General features: G+C 43.5%; 1 protein-coding gene across 6 annotated transcripts in view; it reads left to right on the forward strand.

Moving 5' to 3' along the window:
• The window catches only part of kdm1a (lysine (K)-specific demethylase 1a), a 174,098-nt gene that overhangs the window by 131,834 nt on the left and 22,138 nt on the right, over nt 1-20,126 (forward strand). For 4 of the 6 annotated variants that reach the window (XM_060933625.1, XM_060933624.1, XM_060933620.1 and 1 more), the window contains 2 exons: nt 10,086-10,263; nt 11,191-11,453. The exons of 1 other annotated variant lie outside the window; for it this stretch is intronic. In XM_060933625.1, the coding sequence (XP_060789608.1) occupies nt 10,086-10,263; nt 11,191-11,270 (258 nt within the window). In that variant the 3' untranslated portion in view covers nt 11,271-11,453. Of the gene's footprint in view, nt 1-10,085; nt 10,264-11,190; nt 11,454-20,126 lie in introns of those variants that run through there. One more of the 6 variants, XM_060933623.1, reaches the window with a different exon arrangement.

Here is a 20,126-nt window from a genome sequence, read left to right on the forward strand (position 1 = left end):
TTATGGTTGTAAATATTGGTTGCATTTAATTCTGCTTATTAGTACACAATTCTGTAAAATAGTTGATTGGTAGAAAAATAGTTAGTAGTAGCCCTAATGTTATTTTCATGTTTATGCAAACAAACAGTGCATAGTGTTGCTAATTTTATTTGTGGTTCTCAATATAAAACTTGGCGAAATGATTTCAGTTTGTGTATCAGTACTTTTTGAAAATTTTCAGCACATTAGTTTGCATGTTCTCCCCGTGTCCGCGTGGGTTTCCTCCGGGTGCTCCGGTTTCCCCCACAGTCCAAAGACATGCAGGTTAGGTTAACTGGTGACTCTAAATTGACCGTAGGTGTGATGTGAGTGTGAATGGTTGTCTGTGTCTATGTGTCAGCCCTGTGATGACCTGGCGACTTGTCCAGGGTGTACCCCGCCTTTCGCCTGTAGTCAGCTGGGATAGGCTCCAGCTTGCCTGCAACCCTGTAGAACAGGATAAAGCGGCTAGAGATGAGATGAGAGATGATCCTAACAAATTTTCATACCATTTCATCTCTGCTGGGGACACATCTGCCTCTGACCCAAGTGGAAGCTTTCACCTGTCCAGTTGCACACTTCTTTGGGTTTGCTGAGAGTCTCATCCATCTCAAGAATCTTGAGACAGCCCTTGGATGTTGTAAATGCCGCTGCCAATCATTACTGTAAATAATTGTTGTCTACGTAGGCAGCAGAATATGCAGTGTGTGGGCAGAGGATTTTGTTCACATAGTCATTAAAACATTGCTGGAACTTAAACCCAAACAGAAGGGTGACAAATTGATACAACCTACAGTTGTGGTCAGAAGTTTACATACAGTGACCATGAATGTCATGGGCTTTAAGTAATTTCTTTGAACTGTTCTTTTTCTGTGGCAGAATGTACAGCATACCTCTTTAATTTAAGGGGAAAAAACACTAGAATTTGGTGCACACATTTTAATTTTCTTGAGGTTTTCTGAAATCAACACGGGTCAAAATTATATATACAGAGTCAAAAATATACATACAGCACACCTAATATTTGGGTAAAATGTCTCTTCGCAAGATTCACCTTGACCAAGCATTTTTGTTTACCATGAACAAGCTTCTGGCAGAATTCTAGTTGGATATTTCACAATTCTTCATGGTAGAATTGGTAGAGTTCAATTAAATTTATTTATTTATGTCTTGGCATGGACTCGACTTATAAGCACGGTCCATACATTTTCAATAGGGTTGAAGTCAGGACTTGTTTTAAGCTTAATGTTAGCCTGCTTTATCCTCCACAACCAGGTCTGATGTGTGTTTTGGGTTCATTGTCCTGTTGTCAGTCCCAAGTCGTGTTCAAGTTTCTGATGGTTTATGCTGAAGAATTCTGAGGTAGTTCTTCATTATCCATTCATTATCCCCTTTTTTTTTTTTTGCAGTGAACCAGTTCCACTGGCAGCAAAATAGCCCTAGAGCATAATGATCCTACCACCACCAGCTGGTACAGTGTCCCTCTGTACATGGTGGTCATTGTGGCCAAGCAACTCAGTCTTTGTCTCATCTGACCATACGGCTGTCTTCCAGAAGGCTTTTTCTTTGTCCATGTGGTCAGCTTCAAACTTTTTAAGCTTGAAGGTGTCAATTTTGGAGCAGGGGGTTATTTCCTGGATAGCAGACTCTTAGTCCATGGTGATGTAGACAGTGATCTATCAGCTTCCAGTTCCTGGCAGGGCTGTGCCATGGTGGTTCCCAGGTTGTTCCTGACCATCCAAACCGATTTCCTTTCAGCTGAGGGTGACAGTTTGGGTTTTCTTGAAGCAAAGTGGCTTGGCAAAGTGACTACACCTCACAATAACTTTCATACAATTGTTTGAACTGATCTTGGAATTTGCAGTTGTTTAGAAATGGCTCCAAGAGACATTCTGGAGTTGTGTATATCTGCGATCCTCTTTCTCAGATCTGCATGGAGCTCCTTGGACTTTCCCATTTTACTGTCTGTTGGTCAATCCAATGAGTGCTGTAAACAAACCCTTTTTATGAAGGCACAGAGAAGCTACCAGCTGTATTCAATCATGATCACTAACAGGAAGTTAAGAGACCTCGGCCATGGCAAGATAAGAGACATTTTGGAAGTTTCAACATCTCTGAATTAATAATCTAAGTGAGCGTATGTAAATTTTTGACCCCGTGTAGATTTCAGAAAACCCAAAGAAAATTATAACTTGTGCACCAAATTCTAGTGTTTTTTTCCTTAAAAATGTATGCTGTACATTCTGCCACAGCAAAAGAACAGTTCAAAGAAATTATTGAAAGCCCAAATATTGCCATGATATTCCTATCCAAGATGACATTCATGTTACTGTATGTAAACTTCTGACCACAACTGTACATGATTAAAGGCTGTGCTTTATCAGGATATTGGAGTCCAGGGAATCTGCCAGTACCTTTTGGTTCAATCTAGTGTTGAATAAAAGCGAGCCATGACTAACTGATCAATCAGTGCATCATTGCAAGGCATTGAATACATGTCACTTTTAGACACAATGTTCACTTTTCTAAAGTCCACACAAAAAAGGACAAAACCCATCAGTCTTAGGCCAACTGGCTGTTCGATTACACCCCCCACCCCCAAGTCGAGCATCGCCTTGTTCATCCCCAACTACTTTTTTTGTGTGTGTGTGTGTGTGTGTGTGTGTTTGTTCAGGTAAGCATTCAGACACCTACCTACCATCACCACTAGAGGAGTCTCAGTGTGGTGCTCTGTGAGGTTAGTGTGACCAGGTAAAGGTGAAAACACTTTGGAGAATAGACTCCTGCAACCTGTGCTCTCTGGGACGGTGAGAGGTGGTGTCCACAGGGGCCTGGGATGAATTGGGCCACCCTTTTTGGACTTGCTTCTGGTCCCAGCTCCTCCCTTTCAGGAACCACAGGCACCAGAGTCAGAGGAACCGCCTCTCTCCATGGTTTCAGAAGATTGAGGTGGTGTATTTGGAGTGTGTCACTTGTATCGGTTTGCCTGACCTCATAGTCAACTTCCCTGACTCACTGAGTGGCCTCACAGGGTCCTTGCCATCATGTTTTTAAAGTGTTTGACCAGTCTGTCCGTCTGCAGATGGTGAACACTGATACAAAATGATGTAATCCCCAATAATTCATACAGTTTACAATCTGTGCTTGACATGAATGTTGTGCCTTGATCAGTCAGGATATCTTTCAGGATCTTAAAATACTGCATGCAGAAATGTTGTGTAGAGGTACTGCTAACAAGGTATCATGTTGAATAAATCCACTAGGACTAATACAAAGCGATACCTTTGTGCATTCTGGTCTAATGGTCTAAGGAGGTCCATGCCAATTCTTTTGAAGGGGATTTCAGTTAATGGTAAAGGATGCAATGGTGCTTTTCGGGTGGCTGGTGGATTCATCAGGTGACATTAGTGACATGTGGCACACCACCTGAGAACTTTGCTGCGAATGTCCATCTTATAAAAATGGGCCATGAGATGGCTGAGTTTTTATTCTGCCCTAAATCCCCTGCCATGGGATTATAATGAACTGCATGGAACAGGACTCTGCTACCAACAACTACATTGTCTCTTCCTTTGTTTCCTCCTTCTTGCATCACTTGATATGTTTATATCCTTCATGAAAGGCACTTCAGGAATTCAGATCAGGATTCCTACTGCTGGAAGGGAATGCTGATCCTGGAACGGCCTGGCTTTCCCACTATGCCTGCACACCTGCCTGGGCTTTGCTCCCATCGTGGTGGGCATGGATGATTCCACTTGTGCTGAAAGAGTGAGTTAGTTGGTGGAGACCTCATAAAGGAAAGGGAAGGGTGTGACTCTGTTCATTTTGATAAGAAAATTTAATTTTAGTCTTGGTCACTTATTGAAAGTTGATACTTTTTAGTACGTCTGGCCTGCCCTGACGAGCGGAAATCTTCCACAGCCTTCTGCGCCCTTTGCCTCTGGACCACCTCAAACTTAAATGATTGAAGAGCCAGATACCAATGAGTGATCCACACGTTGGCATTGTTCATGTGGTGGAGCCACTAGAGTGTGGCTTGATCTGAGCAGAGAGTGAAAGGGCATCCCAGCAGGTAGTACTGGAGGGTGAGGACACCCACTTGATGGCTAGACAGTCCTTCTTGATGGTGCTGTACTTAGTTTCTTGCACCAAGAGCTTCCAGCTGATGTACAGCACTGGGTGCTCTTTCACCACCTGGGATGAAATGGTCCCAAGCTCTTTGTTTGACCCATCAGTCTACAAAATAAAGGGGAGAGAGAAAAGTCAGGGGAGTGTAACAGTGTCCCACCACACAATGCAGCCTTTACCTGAGTGAAAGCTTGTTGCCATGGCCCCCATCCACTGGATCAGATCGAGTCCTCGCTTTTTAGTGAGGCAGTCAACAGGCTAGTGGCGTCCGAATAGTTATGCACAAACCTGCAATAATCCCTGAGGGGAATCCCAAGTGAGGGCTCCCTGCCCTCCGTGTCCTCCTGATGTGGAGCTGACATAAATGGCCCTGGAACCACTTCCACAGCTAAAGCTGCACACATCCCTCACTGTGTCTGACTACCACTGATGCAATTCGCAAATGAGTGCCTCACAAGCATTTTAAACCCTGGTCAATTTGTTCTCAAAATCAGCAGATGGGTGAGACGGGGACAAACCACCACTGCTACATTATGATTTTTCTCCCCAAAATTAGATTCTGATGGACTTGAGGATATTCATGAATATCCCCGTGCACACATTGCACCGTCGCCACATGTGCTGCCCCCAGTGCCCCATGCTTTGGTGGATGGAGGTCTGGTTACAGTCTGAATCCACCAATGTGTGGTATGCATCCCCTTAGATACTCCCCAGTAAGCGGTATGTCCCAACTGGATTGGGGGGGCAGTCTGCGGCACGTCAGGGATCTGGACCAACACTCCCATCTCCATCAAGTGGCACTGGTCCTGAAAGTACCCAGGCTCCCCATGGTGCCAGAACACCAGCTCAGGCCTCCATTCTGCACTCTCAGCTCCGGGATCACTCACCTGGGAGGGAGAAGAAACGGGCGTTATATAAGGCATGGGAAACTACCTGTTCAGGGAACTGACTGCGAGGGAGTCAAGTCCAGTTTATTTGTATAGTGCTTTTAACAATGGATATTGTTGCAAAGCAGCTTTACAGAAAATTAAAGGCTTTACATATGAGCTAATTTTATCCCTGATGAACAAGCCTGTGGTGATGGTTACAAGGAAAAACTCCCTCAGATGACCTGAGAAAGAAACGGAGTTGACTCCTGCTTCCATGGTGCAGAGAATGGGAGGGGTGTGGAAAGAAGGGGATGACAAGATGGGGAAAGAAAGAAGGGGTGGGATGCTGCCTGCCACTGGAAATGCCGCCAGATGGTCCTCTGCTGAGCTGATCGCATCTTTCAATGATGCCAGGCATTGGCACTGGACCCACTCTGCCGTTCCCCCAGAAACTGGGCGATGACCTGCTCCAGTCCTACCGCTTTGACGATCCCCTTGGCATCGTGCTCTTCTGCCCTCAAACACCACTGACAGGTGTTGTGGTGCTGGTGGGCGAATGGCCAGCCGACTATAGTTAGCACGTGGAACTACTGACGGTGTTGCTGTGGGGTGTGGCTGACTTGCTGTAGAATGGCTTGTTTCAGAGCCTGGTATTCAAATGTTTTTGGTGGGCAGGTGCTGTGCCATGAGCTCGGCCTCTCCAGCCTGGAATGGGAGCCCCTGAACCACTCGCTGCTCTTCCAACCACCCCCACGCCTCCACGGCTCATTCAAAGAGTTTCAAGAAGGCCTTCGGATTGTTTTGAAGCCCCCTTCTTGGTGAAAGAGACGTGAGGGAAGCTGGTGGCCACCGTGGGGACTGCTGTTAGGGTACCTGACGATGCAATCAGGCTCTGGAATACCTGCCAATTCTCCCGCTGGGCCTGTAACAGTGCTTTTGAAGTGCTGCTCCATGCGCATAGTGACAAGCACTTGGTGTTGGTTTCGCTGGGCAGTGGCAAGAGCATGGACAAGGTCCTTGAAGGGCAAGTATTCCATGATGGTGCTTCCACTTCAGGTCCTGGGTTTTAGCACCAGTGTTGCACTTCAGAATTGTTGGCACTCTGAAGGATGGAGACAGGAGGGGTACTTTGATGGCCATTTTTATTTTTTACTATTCACTTTTCAGTTATCTTATTCCGTTGTCTCACCAAGACACATGAGCACTCATCACCATTAATCAAACTTCGCCTCCTTTGGCCTTGCTCTCTATTCGCAAACCAGCGCTTGAGCACACCTCTGCCTCCACAGTAAAATACTATAATGGATTTTGCTGAAGGATATTTTCGTAGGCTGTAAAAATTCCCTTGAGTTGTGTGCCCAAACAGAGCCAGCCATTTTGTTTTTGTCTTTAGTCATCAGGGTATAAGGAACAGAGATTTTGCTGTAATTTTCATTGTATGTACAGTGGTGCTTGAAAGTTTGTGAACCCTTTAGAATTTTCTATATTTCTGCATAAATATGACTTAAAATATCAGATTTTCACACAAGTCCTAACAGTAGATAAAGAGACCCCAGTTAAACAAATGAGACAAAAAAATTATACTTTGTCATTTATTTATTGAGGAAAATGATCCAATATTACATATCTGTGAGTGGCAAAAGTATGTGAACCTCTAGGATTAGCAGTTCATTTGAAGGTGAAATTAGAGTCAGGTGTTTTCAATCAATGGGATGACAATCAGGTGTGAGTGGGCACCCTGTTTTATTTAAAGAACAGGGATCTATTAAAGTCTGATCTTCACAACATATGTTTATGGAAGAGTATCATGGCACGAACAAAGGGGATTTCTGAGGACCTCAGAAAAAGCGTTGTTGATGCTCAGCAGGCTGGAAAAAGGTTACAAAATCATCTCTAAAGAGTTTGGTCTCCACCAATCCACAGTCAGACAGATTGTGTACAAATGGAGGACATTCAAGACTGTCGTTACCCTCCCCAGGAGTGGTTGACCAACAAAGATCACTCCAAGAGCAAGGCATGTAATAGTTGGCGAGGTCACAAAGGACCCCAGGGTAACTTCTAAGCAACTGAAGGCCTCTCTCACATTGGCTAATGTTAATGTTCATGAGTCCACCATCAGGAGAACACTGAACAACAATGGTGTGCATGGCAGGGTTGCAAGGAGAAAGCCACTGCTCTCCAAAAAGAACATCGCTGCTCATCTGCAGTTTGCTAAAGATCACGTGGACAAGCCAGAAGGCTATGGGAAAAATGTTTTGTGGACGGATGAGACCAAAATAGAACTTTTTGGTTTAAATGAGAAGCGTTATGTTTGGAGAAAGGAAAACACTGCATTCCAGCATAAGAACCTTATCCCATCTGTGAAACATGATGGTGGTAGTATCATGGTTTGGGACTGTTTTGCTGCGTCTGGGCCAGGACGGCTTGCCATCATTGATGGAAGAATGAATTCTGAATTATACCAGCGAATTCTAACGGAAAATGTCAGGACATCTGTCTATGAAGTGAATCTCAAGAGAAGGTGGGTCATGCAGCAAGACAACGACCCAAATTACACAAGTCGTTCTACCAAAGAACGGTTAAAGAAGAATAAATTTAATGTTTTGGAATGGCCAAGTCAAAGTTCTGACCTTAATACAATCGAAATGTTGTGGAAGGACCTGAAGCGAGTAGTTCATGTGAGGAAACCCACCAACATCCCAGAGTTGAAGCTGTTCTGTATGGAGGAATGGGCTAAAATTCCTCCAAGCCGGTGTGCAGGACTGATCAACAGTTACTGGAAACGTTTAGTTGCAGTTATTGCTGCACAAGGGGGTCACACCAGATACTGAAAGCAAAGGTTCACATACTTTTGCTACTCACAGAAATGTAATATTGGATCATTTCCTCAATAAATAAATGACCAAGTATAATATTTTTGTCTCGTTTGTTGAACTGGGTTTTCTTTATCTACTTTTAGGACTTCTGTGAAAATCTAATGATGTTTTAGGTCATATTTATGCAGAAATGTAGACAATTCTGAAGGGTTCACAAACTTTCAAGCACCACTGTATGTATGTATGTAAGTAATATATATATATATATATATATATATATATATATATATATATATATATATAAAATTTTATTTGTTGTCGTTTATAATTTAGTCATGAAATAAAAGGTAGTCAATGATTACTTATCAAAATTTTTATTGCCAAATTTAACACTGGAGGTGGGTGAGGGGGAAAAAATGGGGAGGAATACAGGTTTTGGGGGAATTAGCCCCTGCTTCTGTGGTGCTGGGATGGGGAGAAAAAGGGGGAGAAGGGTTGGGGTGCCTGCCTGTCTCTGGAAATGCTGTCACATGGTCCTCAGTCATCTGGATTGTCTTCTCTAGTGATACTGATGGCCTATTCTGCTGTTCCCTCTGGCAGCCAAGCAACAAACTGCTCCAGTACCATATGGTCTGGGTTTTCTCACCACTGTAACACTTGTGGTTTGTGGGAAAATAAGGAACTGGGAGACAGGCTTGTGACACCTTGGGGGGGTGTTGTGGGTGGGGTTTTTAATTTTTTTAAAAACGTTTGAGCTTTTCAGCTATCTTTTAATACTTTTTTTTTTTCTCACTCACTTGTGCACGCGCACACACACAGAGTGAGCGCACTGTACTGGTTCTCTTGTTCTCTGTCTCTCTGCTCACTTATCTCTGCAAGCACACAAAATGCATGTTAGTAGGTTGCTGGTGATTAGAAACAGGTGAGACTCATCACATGTTACCTTACTCTTCTGCACCCACAGCCGATGCTCATGCCACAGTTACATTTAGGGCTGTCAAGTGATTAATTACATGCTTTATCTCCTCTCATTATCTCTAGCTGCTTTATCCTGTTCTACAGGGTCGCAGGCAAGCTGGAGCCTATCCCAGCTGACTACGGGGTAGGCGGGGTACACCCTGGACAAGTCGCCAGGTCATCACAGAGCTGACGCACAGACACACACAACCATTCACACCTACAGTCAATTTAGAGTCACCAGTTAACCTAACCTGCATGTCTTTGGACTGTGGGGGAAACCGGAGCACCCGGAGGAAACCCACGCGGACACAGGGAGAACATGCAAACTCCACACAGAAAGGCCCTCGCCGGCCACGGGGCTCGAACCCGGACCTTCTTGCTGTGAGGCAACAGCGCTTACCACTACACCACCGTGCTGCCCCTACATGCTTTGTGATTAAAAAAAATAATCTCAATGAACTTGTATATAATATTTGCCTTGAAAAACATTTAAAAAAATATTTCAATGTTTGTAACGTGCTCAGTTTGCATCTGAATGCGTGTTTGAGTGTGGTTTGAGGAGACTGGATGCTCACAATAGCATCCGGGATTAAGCTAGGTCAGACCTCTTAGCTCACTGCTAAGTGCTTTCTGTTGAGGTAGCATTATTGCGGTGGTAAATACAGTTGTATTTATGCTGCCTTCATGTGCTAATTGACTTGGAAGTTGCACATAAATGCCCCCTCAACTTGCAATCTCAGGTGGGAACTTCAAAAATAATTTTGATACCAGAGTTCCCAAGTTGGGATGACCTTCATTTTTTCAGTGTGACAAAGCACTTGAACATGACATAACTGCGACTTCACAAGTGGGAAGTAGGACTTTCTGACAAGCACATAAAGGCAGCGTATGTTCAAATGTGCTGTACACAGTGGTCTCTGGCATCAAGGAGCATCCTAGAGTGTGATTTAATCTGCTGTACTTTTCTGTGTATTAGGGTTTTTTTTCTATAGTTAATTAATTGAAATTGTGTTTTTACAAATTGAATTACATTCTAAAGCAACCAGAAAACAGACATTGTGAAAAATAGAAATAAAACCACTCCACTATTACTGAGAGCGTTTTTTTTTTTTTTAAATGTAAAGATATTACTTAATATTATCGTTCTTAGGTTGTGAGTTGTCTTGTGAATGATGTAACCAGGCATGAGGCAATAATGAATGCAGGAGTTGGCGTGTGTGTGTGTGTGTGTGTGTGTGTGTGTGTGTGTGCGTGCGTGCGTGCGCACATGCTCATTCATTTGTATGCTTTACAGCCAGTTCCTCGTCTCTTCTTCGCTGGAGAGCACACAATCCGGAACTATCCAGCGACGGTACATGGAGCTCTGTTGAGTGGTCTCAGGGAGGCAGGACGCATCGCTGATCAGTTTCTTGGAGCCATGTACACAGTGCCACGACAGAACACACCTGCTACCAATCCCCAGCCCTCTCCCAGTGTGTAGACAGACACACACACACACACACACACACACACACACACACACACACACACACACACACACAGGAGGTTTACAGAAAAGCACATTTCTGTAGCCCAGAACAGAACCACCCTACACAAGCCAGCAGAGTACACAGCCAGTCAAAATAAGAGACTTAATATACGGAAGAAAGTGGAAGAAGAGAAGACAATGTATTTGAGAAGATATGAAGTCTTTTGTCTATATTGAACCTTCAGAAGGTGTGAGTATGTTTGCTAAGTGTTAGTCTCCAAAAGGAAGCTGGAGTTTAAAGGAAGCTCTACCTCTTCCTGATGATCAGCACTGGGAAAGCGTTATCACAGGAGGAGTAGCCCCTTTTTACTTCTGAGAATTTCCCGGAATTTGCTACAATTTTCAGAAATAATTGTTAAATTTTGTGTGCTTTACAGCTCATTCCGCAACAAAGAACAGACTGGAAAGCACACAAATATATTCTGCAGCTTGAGTGCAGCAAACACACCACCATAAACTGTTTGTCTGAGGATTAATACCATGGCTAGTGTATTTCATGGTGAACACACCCACCCCCAGAACACTTACTCACACAGAATACAAGCACACATTCTTTTGTTCTGGATATACCACGAGCTTAAACCAGCTCTAACAATGATTTGCAAATCTATTTAGTTGGAATTGATGGGATTCCTGAAGCTTGTTGTCACAGTAGAGCCATGTGAACTTCACTGTCTGCCTTTCACTGCAGATGTTTCTCCAAACCAACATTACATCCAGTCAGACAAAATGTGTTTCAGTTCATCAGCACCGTCTGACAGAGCATTAAAACAGTATCCATATGTTTAGAGGAAGAATAATTTCTGAACATGGACTGGAATCAGAAAACCTTTGCACTGACTTTACCCACTGTTCCTTTTTTTTTTAATAGATGCAGAGGGGAAAAAAAGTTCTTGTGAAAGCTTCATAACTTCTGCCGTTGTTCATGATCTTGGTCGACCATTTAGTTGAGAATGGAGGGAAAAAAAATAGCTTGAAGTGCATTCCTCTTATTTTAAATTTCTGTTGAAATATGAAAAGTTGTTAATGATTTTCAAGTAATTGAGCCAGCTAGTTTCAATGTTTTGTTATATAATTTTCATTACAGTCTAGGTTTTATATTGTCAGAATTTGGTATTAAATGAAGAAAAGTAATGCAGTCATTGATTTTTGTCTTGTGTGAAGTGTTCTGGAAGTGTACTAGCTGTGTTTGATGTCTTATACATTTCCACATTACACATGGTTGCCAGTGCTACCTTACACAGACACACACAGTTTAAACACCTCTTCCCACACCTGCTCTCTTTACAAGGTTTCTAGGAGGTGCCCTAATTGAAGCAGTGTGTTTGAAAGGTGTGTACATCATGTGAGACACAGGTTGGTAAGTGCATCAGAACTCCTTACGCTAACACACATGCTATATACTTAGATGTTATCTCATCAGACATCATTACGTACTCAGACGTTACCTTAGACGCACACACCATCTGTAGATTATGATGCAGCTCTTACACATGCAAGAACAGATATTACAGTTTGAACTATAAATGTCCACAAGTTGTTCTCTCCTCAGCCAAGAATGGTCCATTCACCATGCTTCCCCTATTGGAAAAGCTTTATTCCATATGATGCTTCCAAGTACTCTAATGGCCCTTTTCCACTACCCTTTTTCAGCTCACTTCAGCCCAACACGGCTCGCGTTTCGACTACCAAAAAACAGCACGACTCGGCTCGCTTCAGCCCTGCTTAGCCCCTAAAACTCGCACCGTTTTGGAGTGGGGCTGAAGCGAGCCAAACCGTGCCGAGTGAGGCTGGGGGCGTGAGCAGACACTCCCCTGTGCACTGACTGGTGAGGAGGAGTGTCCTCACATGCCCACACACGCCCCGCGAGCACGCTGGGATCTGTAAACACCGCAAACCCGGAAGAAGAATAATTACGAATTACGAGAATTTCTGAAGCCTTATGCACCTTGCCTCATCTATACGCTCTTGCCAGTATCTGTTGGCGTTGTCGGTGACAACAAGCCACAGCACCAAGACCAGCAACACTAACGACTCCATGTCCTCCATGTTTATTGTTTACTATTCGGGTCGTGAGACTACCGCTTAAAAGCTCACTGATGTCACTGTTTGCGCTGCTTAACGACATCACGTGACGTCCACCCACTTTCGCTAACTCCACCCAATGTGTCCACCCACTTCCAGCCAGCACGGTTCAGCGCGGTTGTAGTCGAAATGCAACTCCAACAGCCCCACTCAGCTCGACTCAGCACGGCACGGCTCAGCCCAACTCAGCCACGTTTGTAGTGGAAAAGCGGCATAATTGATGTCTTTGTGCCTCTTCAATACTACAACCTTCAGCCTGTGACTTAGAAGCCCGTCACTGATTCTTTAAATGAGGTCAGAAAAATCGTGGAGATGGGACGGGTGTAGAATAATTTTACATAGATGCTTAACGCATGACATAAGGCTCAATTTAAATACGCCCTGATTTAAAAAAAGAAATTCAGCACCTACTGGCAACACTTTAGTGTTTTTCTTAACAGGAGTTGTCTTTTTTTTTTTTTTTCTGAAATGGCATTGAAGTTACGTTTTATAGTTACGTTTTCAGACCTTAACCTCATTGTGTTGTTTGTAACAACACGTTAGTGTTAACATTATTATTGTTGGGTTTTTTTTGGGGGTTTTTTTTATTTTTTATTTTTTTATAAACAGCCTGTATCTCACCTGAAAGATTTCCAATAAACAACTGTAAAGAGGAACCATAAGTAGAAATGATCAATTTAATAAAGATAGAACATTGGATAAAAGTAGATTAAAATGTATCTAGTGGGAATGAGCCTGAAAATTATCCATGTGAGAAATCAATAACAATAATAAGTTAAATTTATATAGCGCCTTTCAAGAAACCCAAGGACGCTTTACAATAGTAGACAAAAATAAAAAAATAAAAAATATAATAGGGAAAAAAGTAAATAAAAGGTAAAAAGTCCACCAAGGTAGGGGTCAGGATGTAATATAAAATCAATGCGTACTTGCACCAGTGACAGTTCGTGCATGTTCTGTCTTTATTGTACATGTTGCCCAATCTTCAGGTAATGTGCTTACTTGCCCTACTAAAGGCTGGTTTATACTTCTGTGTAGAGTCTATGGTGTAGGTATGGTGCCGACACTTATGCAGGGTGAAGTTTGTTGTTTTGAGTATGACTTTATACTGCTGAAGCTGTGTTTATTGGGAGTAGGTTAGAAGAAAAAGAACAGTGGGTGTGATCCTGCAGGATTAAACTAGCCATTGTCAATGAACTACAGCCACTGTAAAGTAGTGATGGAGAAATAAAGCTTCAAATCCAAATGAGTGGAAAAGCAGTTAATTACTGAAAGCTTTAACACAGTGCATGTTAGTGGCCCTTAATGGTTAAAAAAAAATAGCAGAGACTGTTCACATAATATACATGACTGATTTTCTGTAGAAAGTTTATTAACTACAGTTGTAATTAATTTTAATTAACTGTAATCAATGTTAATTAGTATTAACTGTGTGGTTTAACATAACATTATATTTTGCTTATGTAACTGATGGATAAACATGCTTGTGTGACAGTAGGACACATGGGGAGTTTAAAGTGCATATTCTGGACCAATTTCGTGTTTTGTTTTTTTAAATATGAAAGTATGTCCCTTTACACACTCATCCAGAAGGGTAATTTTGCACAAGGCCATCTGTCTACAGCAGAAAAAAATAAAATGACAAAACACGCCTGGAAAAATCCCAAGGGAGTCTGGAGCCAGATTCGTGACATCATCTGCGGAAGCGCGAGCAGGCTGCGCGAGCTTTGCACAGCGCACAGCCTGTGTAGACCAAGTGCTCCCATTTCTCTCTCATTGTCTGGTCTTTTGGAAAACGATGAGTACTAATCCCATCAAGATTGGTGATGTTACACCCTCCAACGATACATCTGTTAACCATTTTAATAATTACGCGATAACGTTGAAGAAATTTGCAGAAAACCACCAGGTCGTTTTCTCATAAACAAACCAGCGCTGACATATGATTCAGAGGGAGGTGGGACGCAGATGACGTAACGAAAATCAACTTTTGCTGGGAAATTCAAATGCCAAGTTTTTTCAGAGGCAGACCAATTCGCCTCAAATGGCTTGATTTCAGCTGAATTTTTCTGGTATTGCGTAAGGTAAAAAAAATTGCAGAGAATGCAGAATGTTACAGATATTTGACCAAAGTTTAATATAAAATAGGAGAATTACATTGATCTTGCTCCTGAATTTACCCGTGATATGCACTCATCGATTTTCCCAAGTGTGAAAGTGAGTCCTCTTCTAAGTAATTTGTACCAGTAAAACTAAGGCTACGTTTACATTACGTCGAATCAGCGGATCATCAGATTAATGTTCTTAAAACGATTCGCGTTTACACTAAAACCGTTAGCCGTGCACATAGCAACGCCAATACGCGGATACGCTCGGCTCCGCAGGCATCCTGCGCTCCAAATCACTCCGCCCTGAACAGCGAGTGCCCTCTGGAGGGTGCGCACTCCGGCCCTGCGCAGCTCACACAGCGCGCGAGTGAAGTGAACAAGCCACGATTCGGGACTGAGCCGCTGTGTGTGTGATCCCAGCGCAGATCACTTATTACTTGCAAGTGGAAGGATGGCAAGCCTAAAGACAATCATAACTACACAATGGGCAGTATTTGCATCAGTATTTGCAGTATTTTCATACTTTTATACTCTTTAATGAAAGGTGATACAAGGCGGAAGTCCGCGCCGTTTTTCAGCAGTCGCGTCACATGACCAACGCCAGCGAATCAGGAAGGTGGATGTCACAGTGATGTTGTCCAATGAGACGCCAGCTAGAGCTCAGCACAGCGTATTCGCGTATTCTGAATGTTTACACAGCACCGGACCAGATACGATCTAGATTGAATACGTGGACGCTGGCGGATTCCCGTTTCCTGGCTTTTCCAGGGGGTTTAATGTAAACGGACAGTGCATCCGCGAAGAAAACGAGACAGATATGGTCTAATGTAAACGTAGCCTAAAGCACTTAATACTATACACATAGAAGTGCCACATATAGGTTTGAATCAGTTTTAACTGCTTCTGAACCACTGACGATATATGGATGTGTACAGAACAAAGCTTCAGTCGTCACTCGATCATTTGACTTTGGCACTTCGATACAAGCTTCAAACTACTGCTTTTGAAAGCACCACTTTATAGTTTTCAAAGCAAGTTCTGGAGCTTCAGGCTCTCCATTACAGCATAGAGCCTCAATTCAATTAATTGAGGAGCACCACTTGATTACCTCATCCGTGTGGAGAAATGAGGCCCAAGTGGCAGTTGGAGGAGTTGGCCTCCTTCTATGCAGTAAGGCTAAGAATGCCGTACAGGATGAAAGATCTTACTCAAGCTGGGTTGTAAGCGCTGTGTTCTCAGGTAACCCTGCAACAACCGTTATGGTTGCCTATTCTCCGACGCATGTGTCAAACGAAAGTGAAGTCGAGGAGTTCTACGACACCCTTTGTGCAGCAATTTGTGACACCCCTGCTCACAACTTTCTATGTATACTCGGTGACTTCACTGCAAGACTAGGACCAGAAGACACTAGATTCCCATTCCATGAGTCCACAAACAGAAATGGCGAGTACCTAGCAGACCTTCTTGCAGAGAGTAAGCTCTTGGTAGTGAACACCTGCTTTCAAAAGCATTTGGGAAAGCGATGGACCTTTTCAAAACCGTGGAACCATGGCAAAATGCCAGTTGGACTACATATTGGTTTGAAAGAAGTGGCAGAACAGTGTATTGAATGCAGAGGCTTACAACACATTTTCGAGCCTAGGATCACACCACCGGGTTGTGAGCATGAAGGTTCACTGAAGTATGCAGGTCCTTAAACATCAAGAAAAATGACGTCTCTTTGACTGGAAGCTGTTTGCAGCGAGCCCAGACCTGCAAGAACAGTACAGTGTTGAAGTTAGAAATCATTTCCAACTGCTGGGAGATGATGAAAGTAGAGACCCCTCTGAGTGATACCGGGATTTTATTGCTGCCAACGAACTTGCTACGGAGATATGCATACCCAGGAAGGTAAAGGCGCAGATACCATTAAGATCCAGACACCCTGCAGTTGTGAGAGCTACTGTAGAGAGAAGCTTAGGGAGGCCAAAGCTCTAGCTGTAACAGCATCTATAGAACAATTTGACACCCAGGTTGTGGAGGAGACCAGAAAATCCCTCTATGGTGTATACGACCAAATTCTGGCAGACGATCTACAGGAGAAAACTGAGACACTCGAGCGGGCCCACTTAAACAGACAGTACAGCGAGGCCTGGAGAGTAGTCAACAAAATTAGTGGCCGGAAAAGACTTCCAGAGACCAAATTGCTGGAGCCGGCCCTGAGGAGCGTGTTACCAACTGGCTCAATCACTTCATCAAACTCCTGGGAGGTTCCCAAGACACAGCAGACATGGTGTACGACATCCCCGACATCTTATGCGACCTGGACATTGATGATGGTCCTTTCTCTATGGAAGAATACATTGAGGTTAAGGGAGATCTGAAACTGGGCAAAAGTGCTGGCCCTGATGGCATTCCACCAGAGGTCTATAAAACCTGTGACCTGGAAGACCTAATCATCTTCTGTAACCAGTTGCTGATGTATGGTGAAAAGCCAAATCAGTGGTCACTCTCCAACATCATCCCACTTCCCAAATCAGGCAATCTCTCTAACACCGACATAGAGGAATAAGCCTCACTTGTGTCATTGCCAAGATCTTTAACCAAATGATACTCAGTTGCATCTGTGGTCCCATTGAGCCTCACCTTAGATTCATTCAGAATGGATTTCGGGGAAGGCAGATCTATCGTGAGCCACATCCTGGCACTATGCCACATCCTTGAAGTACGGAAGAACAATTTCTCAGCAGTCATCACATTCTTAGACTTCAAGAAGGCTTTTGATTCTATCCGGCATGACAAAATGTTCAGGATCCTAAAAGCATACGGTATCCCACCGAGGTTGCTTAGTGCCATCAGAGCAATGTACACCAACACTAGAGCCAGAGTTGTCACTGCTGATGGCATTTCCGATGAGTTCAAGATCACCGCAGGCATGCTCCAAGGGGACACACTTGCTCCATTCTTGTTTGTGATGGTTCTTGACTACGCTCTCAGGAAAGCCATTGATGGGAAAGTAACTGAGCTTGGTCTTGCGCTCACTCCCCGAAGATCATGAAGGTACTCTCCAAAGGTGCTTACAGATCTGGACTTCGCCGATGACATTGCCTTGCTTTCTGATGACATCCTGCAGGCCCAGGAACTGCTGCTACGTGTAGAAGAAGAGCGTAATGAAGTCGGACTCTTTGTCAATGACCAGAAAACCAAAGGTATGACCTGCAATGTTCCCCTCACAGCTTCACCAAGGACAAAAACCGGAAAGCCTGTTGAGATCGTGATCAATTTTAAATATCTCGGCTCGTGGATTGGCTCCACCAAACATGACATGAAGATCCAAAAGGCTCTTGTGTGGAAGGCTCTTAATGACACGAGAGCTGTCTGGAAATCCACGAGAACCATGTCACGAGAACTCCAGATCAAGCTGTTCTGTGTAACAGTAGAATCCATACTCCTGTATGGTAGCGAGTGCTGGGCCCTGAACATCTCCCTCCAGAAGTCGCTGGATGGCTCATACACCCGCATGCTGCGTTTTGCCTTAAACATCAGTTGGCAGGACCACATTCCCAACAAAGAGCTTTATGGTGACCTCCCAAGGATCTCCGACAAGATGGCCTGAAGGAGGCTTGGCCTGGCAGGTCACTGCCTCGGGCACAATGAGCTCCCCGCAACTCAAGTCATTCTGTGGGAGTCCACGCATGGATCGCGGCATCCTGGTCATCCAGCGACTGCACTAGTCGATACACTCACGAGGGACGTTGGGGCGGCCAATAATGCCGAGCTTGCCACCTGCATGTCCAACCGCAGAGACTGGTCTTCGAGGCGTGCAGCTCGGCTGAGGCTGCCTTAAGTATAGAACCTCATACACTAACTGGCCACTTTTAATAGGAACTTGTTATTGATTCTAAGTTTCCTGTTCTTGGCTAGCAGGCGTGGTACCCAATGTGGTCTTCTGTTCTTGCATGCTGAGGTGCTTTTCTGCTGACCATGGTTGTAAAGCATTATTAGGAGTTGATGTATCCTTCCTGGCAGCTCAAACCAATCTGGCCATTGTCTGTCTGTCTCTTGTCAACAAGACATTTCCACCCACAGAACTGTTGCTCACTCAGTGTTTTTTGTACCATTCTTTGTAAACTCTAGAGACGTGTGCGCGTGCGCGTGAGAGAGAATCCCAGGAGATCAGCCGTTTCTGAAATGCTCAAACCAGTCCATCTGGCATCAACACCCATGCCACAGTGAAAGTCAGAGATCGCAATTTTCCCATTCTGATGTTTGAAGTGAACATTGGCAGATTAGATGCAAATCAAGAGCTTTAATCCCTTGACAGCAGTACAATATGCATTGTACTGCTGTCAAGGGATTGGCCGATTAGATAACTGCATAAAACAGCAGGTGTATGGGTGTACCTAATAAAGTGGCCGGTGAGTGTACTTTATATATTTATCTTTGCACAATATTGTGATAGTTTTCTGATTTTTGCAGAGAAGGAACAGCTGGAAACGCATAGGTGGAAATGTGATGCTACCAAATAGGTCACAGTTGTTGTGGTCTGTGTCACTGTGACATGGACTTGCATTTCTAGGGAGGTGTATGGCGTAGGATACAGTGTAGGGTACATACCTGTGCAATACCTACATCATAGATTCTATGCAGAAGTATTGAGCTTCATAACTATGACGCTCAAGGCTGCTTATTATTGAAATTCGTGGTCAAAAATGGAAACTACAACAATTGTTAATCTGTGGGGGCAGGAATCACGTTGCCCTGTGCTTATAGAAGGAGAAGCAGATTATGCAGTTAATGACAAGGTTGCAGATTTTATACCAAATTGGGATTGTTTAAAAGTTATCTGGCCACCAAGATCTTGTTTTATAGCAAATAATCTGAATTAAGTCTAATAAACGCCTGGAAAAACAGGCAAAGTGGAAGTGCATAATGTACATCAGTGATGCACAGAACCATTTTTATAGCAAGCTATATTGCAAAAATTGAGAGAGGGAAAGGTGGTTTATGTTGTTAATTTTTACATCAGAAGTGTGTGCACAACAGGTTGAGGTCAGGCCTTTGGGTACATGTGGAGGCAGAGGTGTAGTGAAGTGTTGGGTTGTGAATAAAGAGCGAAACTGTGGGAGACAAGTGGCAAAGCGATTACCCCTGGGACTGATTAACAGTGATGAGTGTGTCTTCTGTTGCAGTGATGACCTAGGGCTTTGAAGATGGGAAAGAAAAGTTCAGATCCGGTACAGAGTTGTGTGTTCATGTGCATTACATTGAGAATGTGAAGCAATAAAACAGCTGAAAAGTGAAAGTAACGTGAATGACAAAGTAGCCCACCTGTCTCTATCCGTTCAGTATCCCAACCCCCTTAAGTGTCACAGTAGGCTATTCCAAAAGGCTTTATTTTATTTATATATATATATATATATATATATATATATATATATATATATATATATATATATATTAATTATTTATTTATTTATATAGGCTATTCAAAAAGTAGGCTTTATCCTCCACAACAAGCTTTGTGTTTGGGGACGCGTATTATATACCCGTTAGTTTAAGATATGGTGACAACGATCCAACAGTAAACAAAGACACATGAGGACTTAAGTGTCTCCTGAACTTCAAAGCATCA

The sequence above is a fragment of the Neoarius graeffei genome, chromosome 11 (genome assembly GCF_027579695.1).
Source record: "Neoarius graeffei isolate fNeoGra1 chromosome 11, fNeoGra1.pri, whole genome shotgun sequence".
NCBI classification, from domain to species: Eukaryota; Metazoa; Chordata; class Actinopteri; order Siluriformes; family Ariidae; genus Neoarius; species Neoarius graeffei.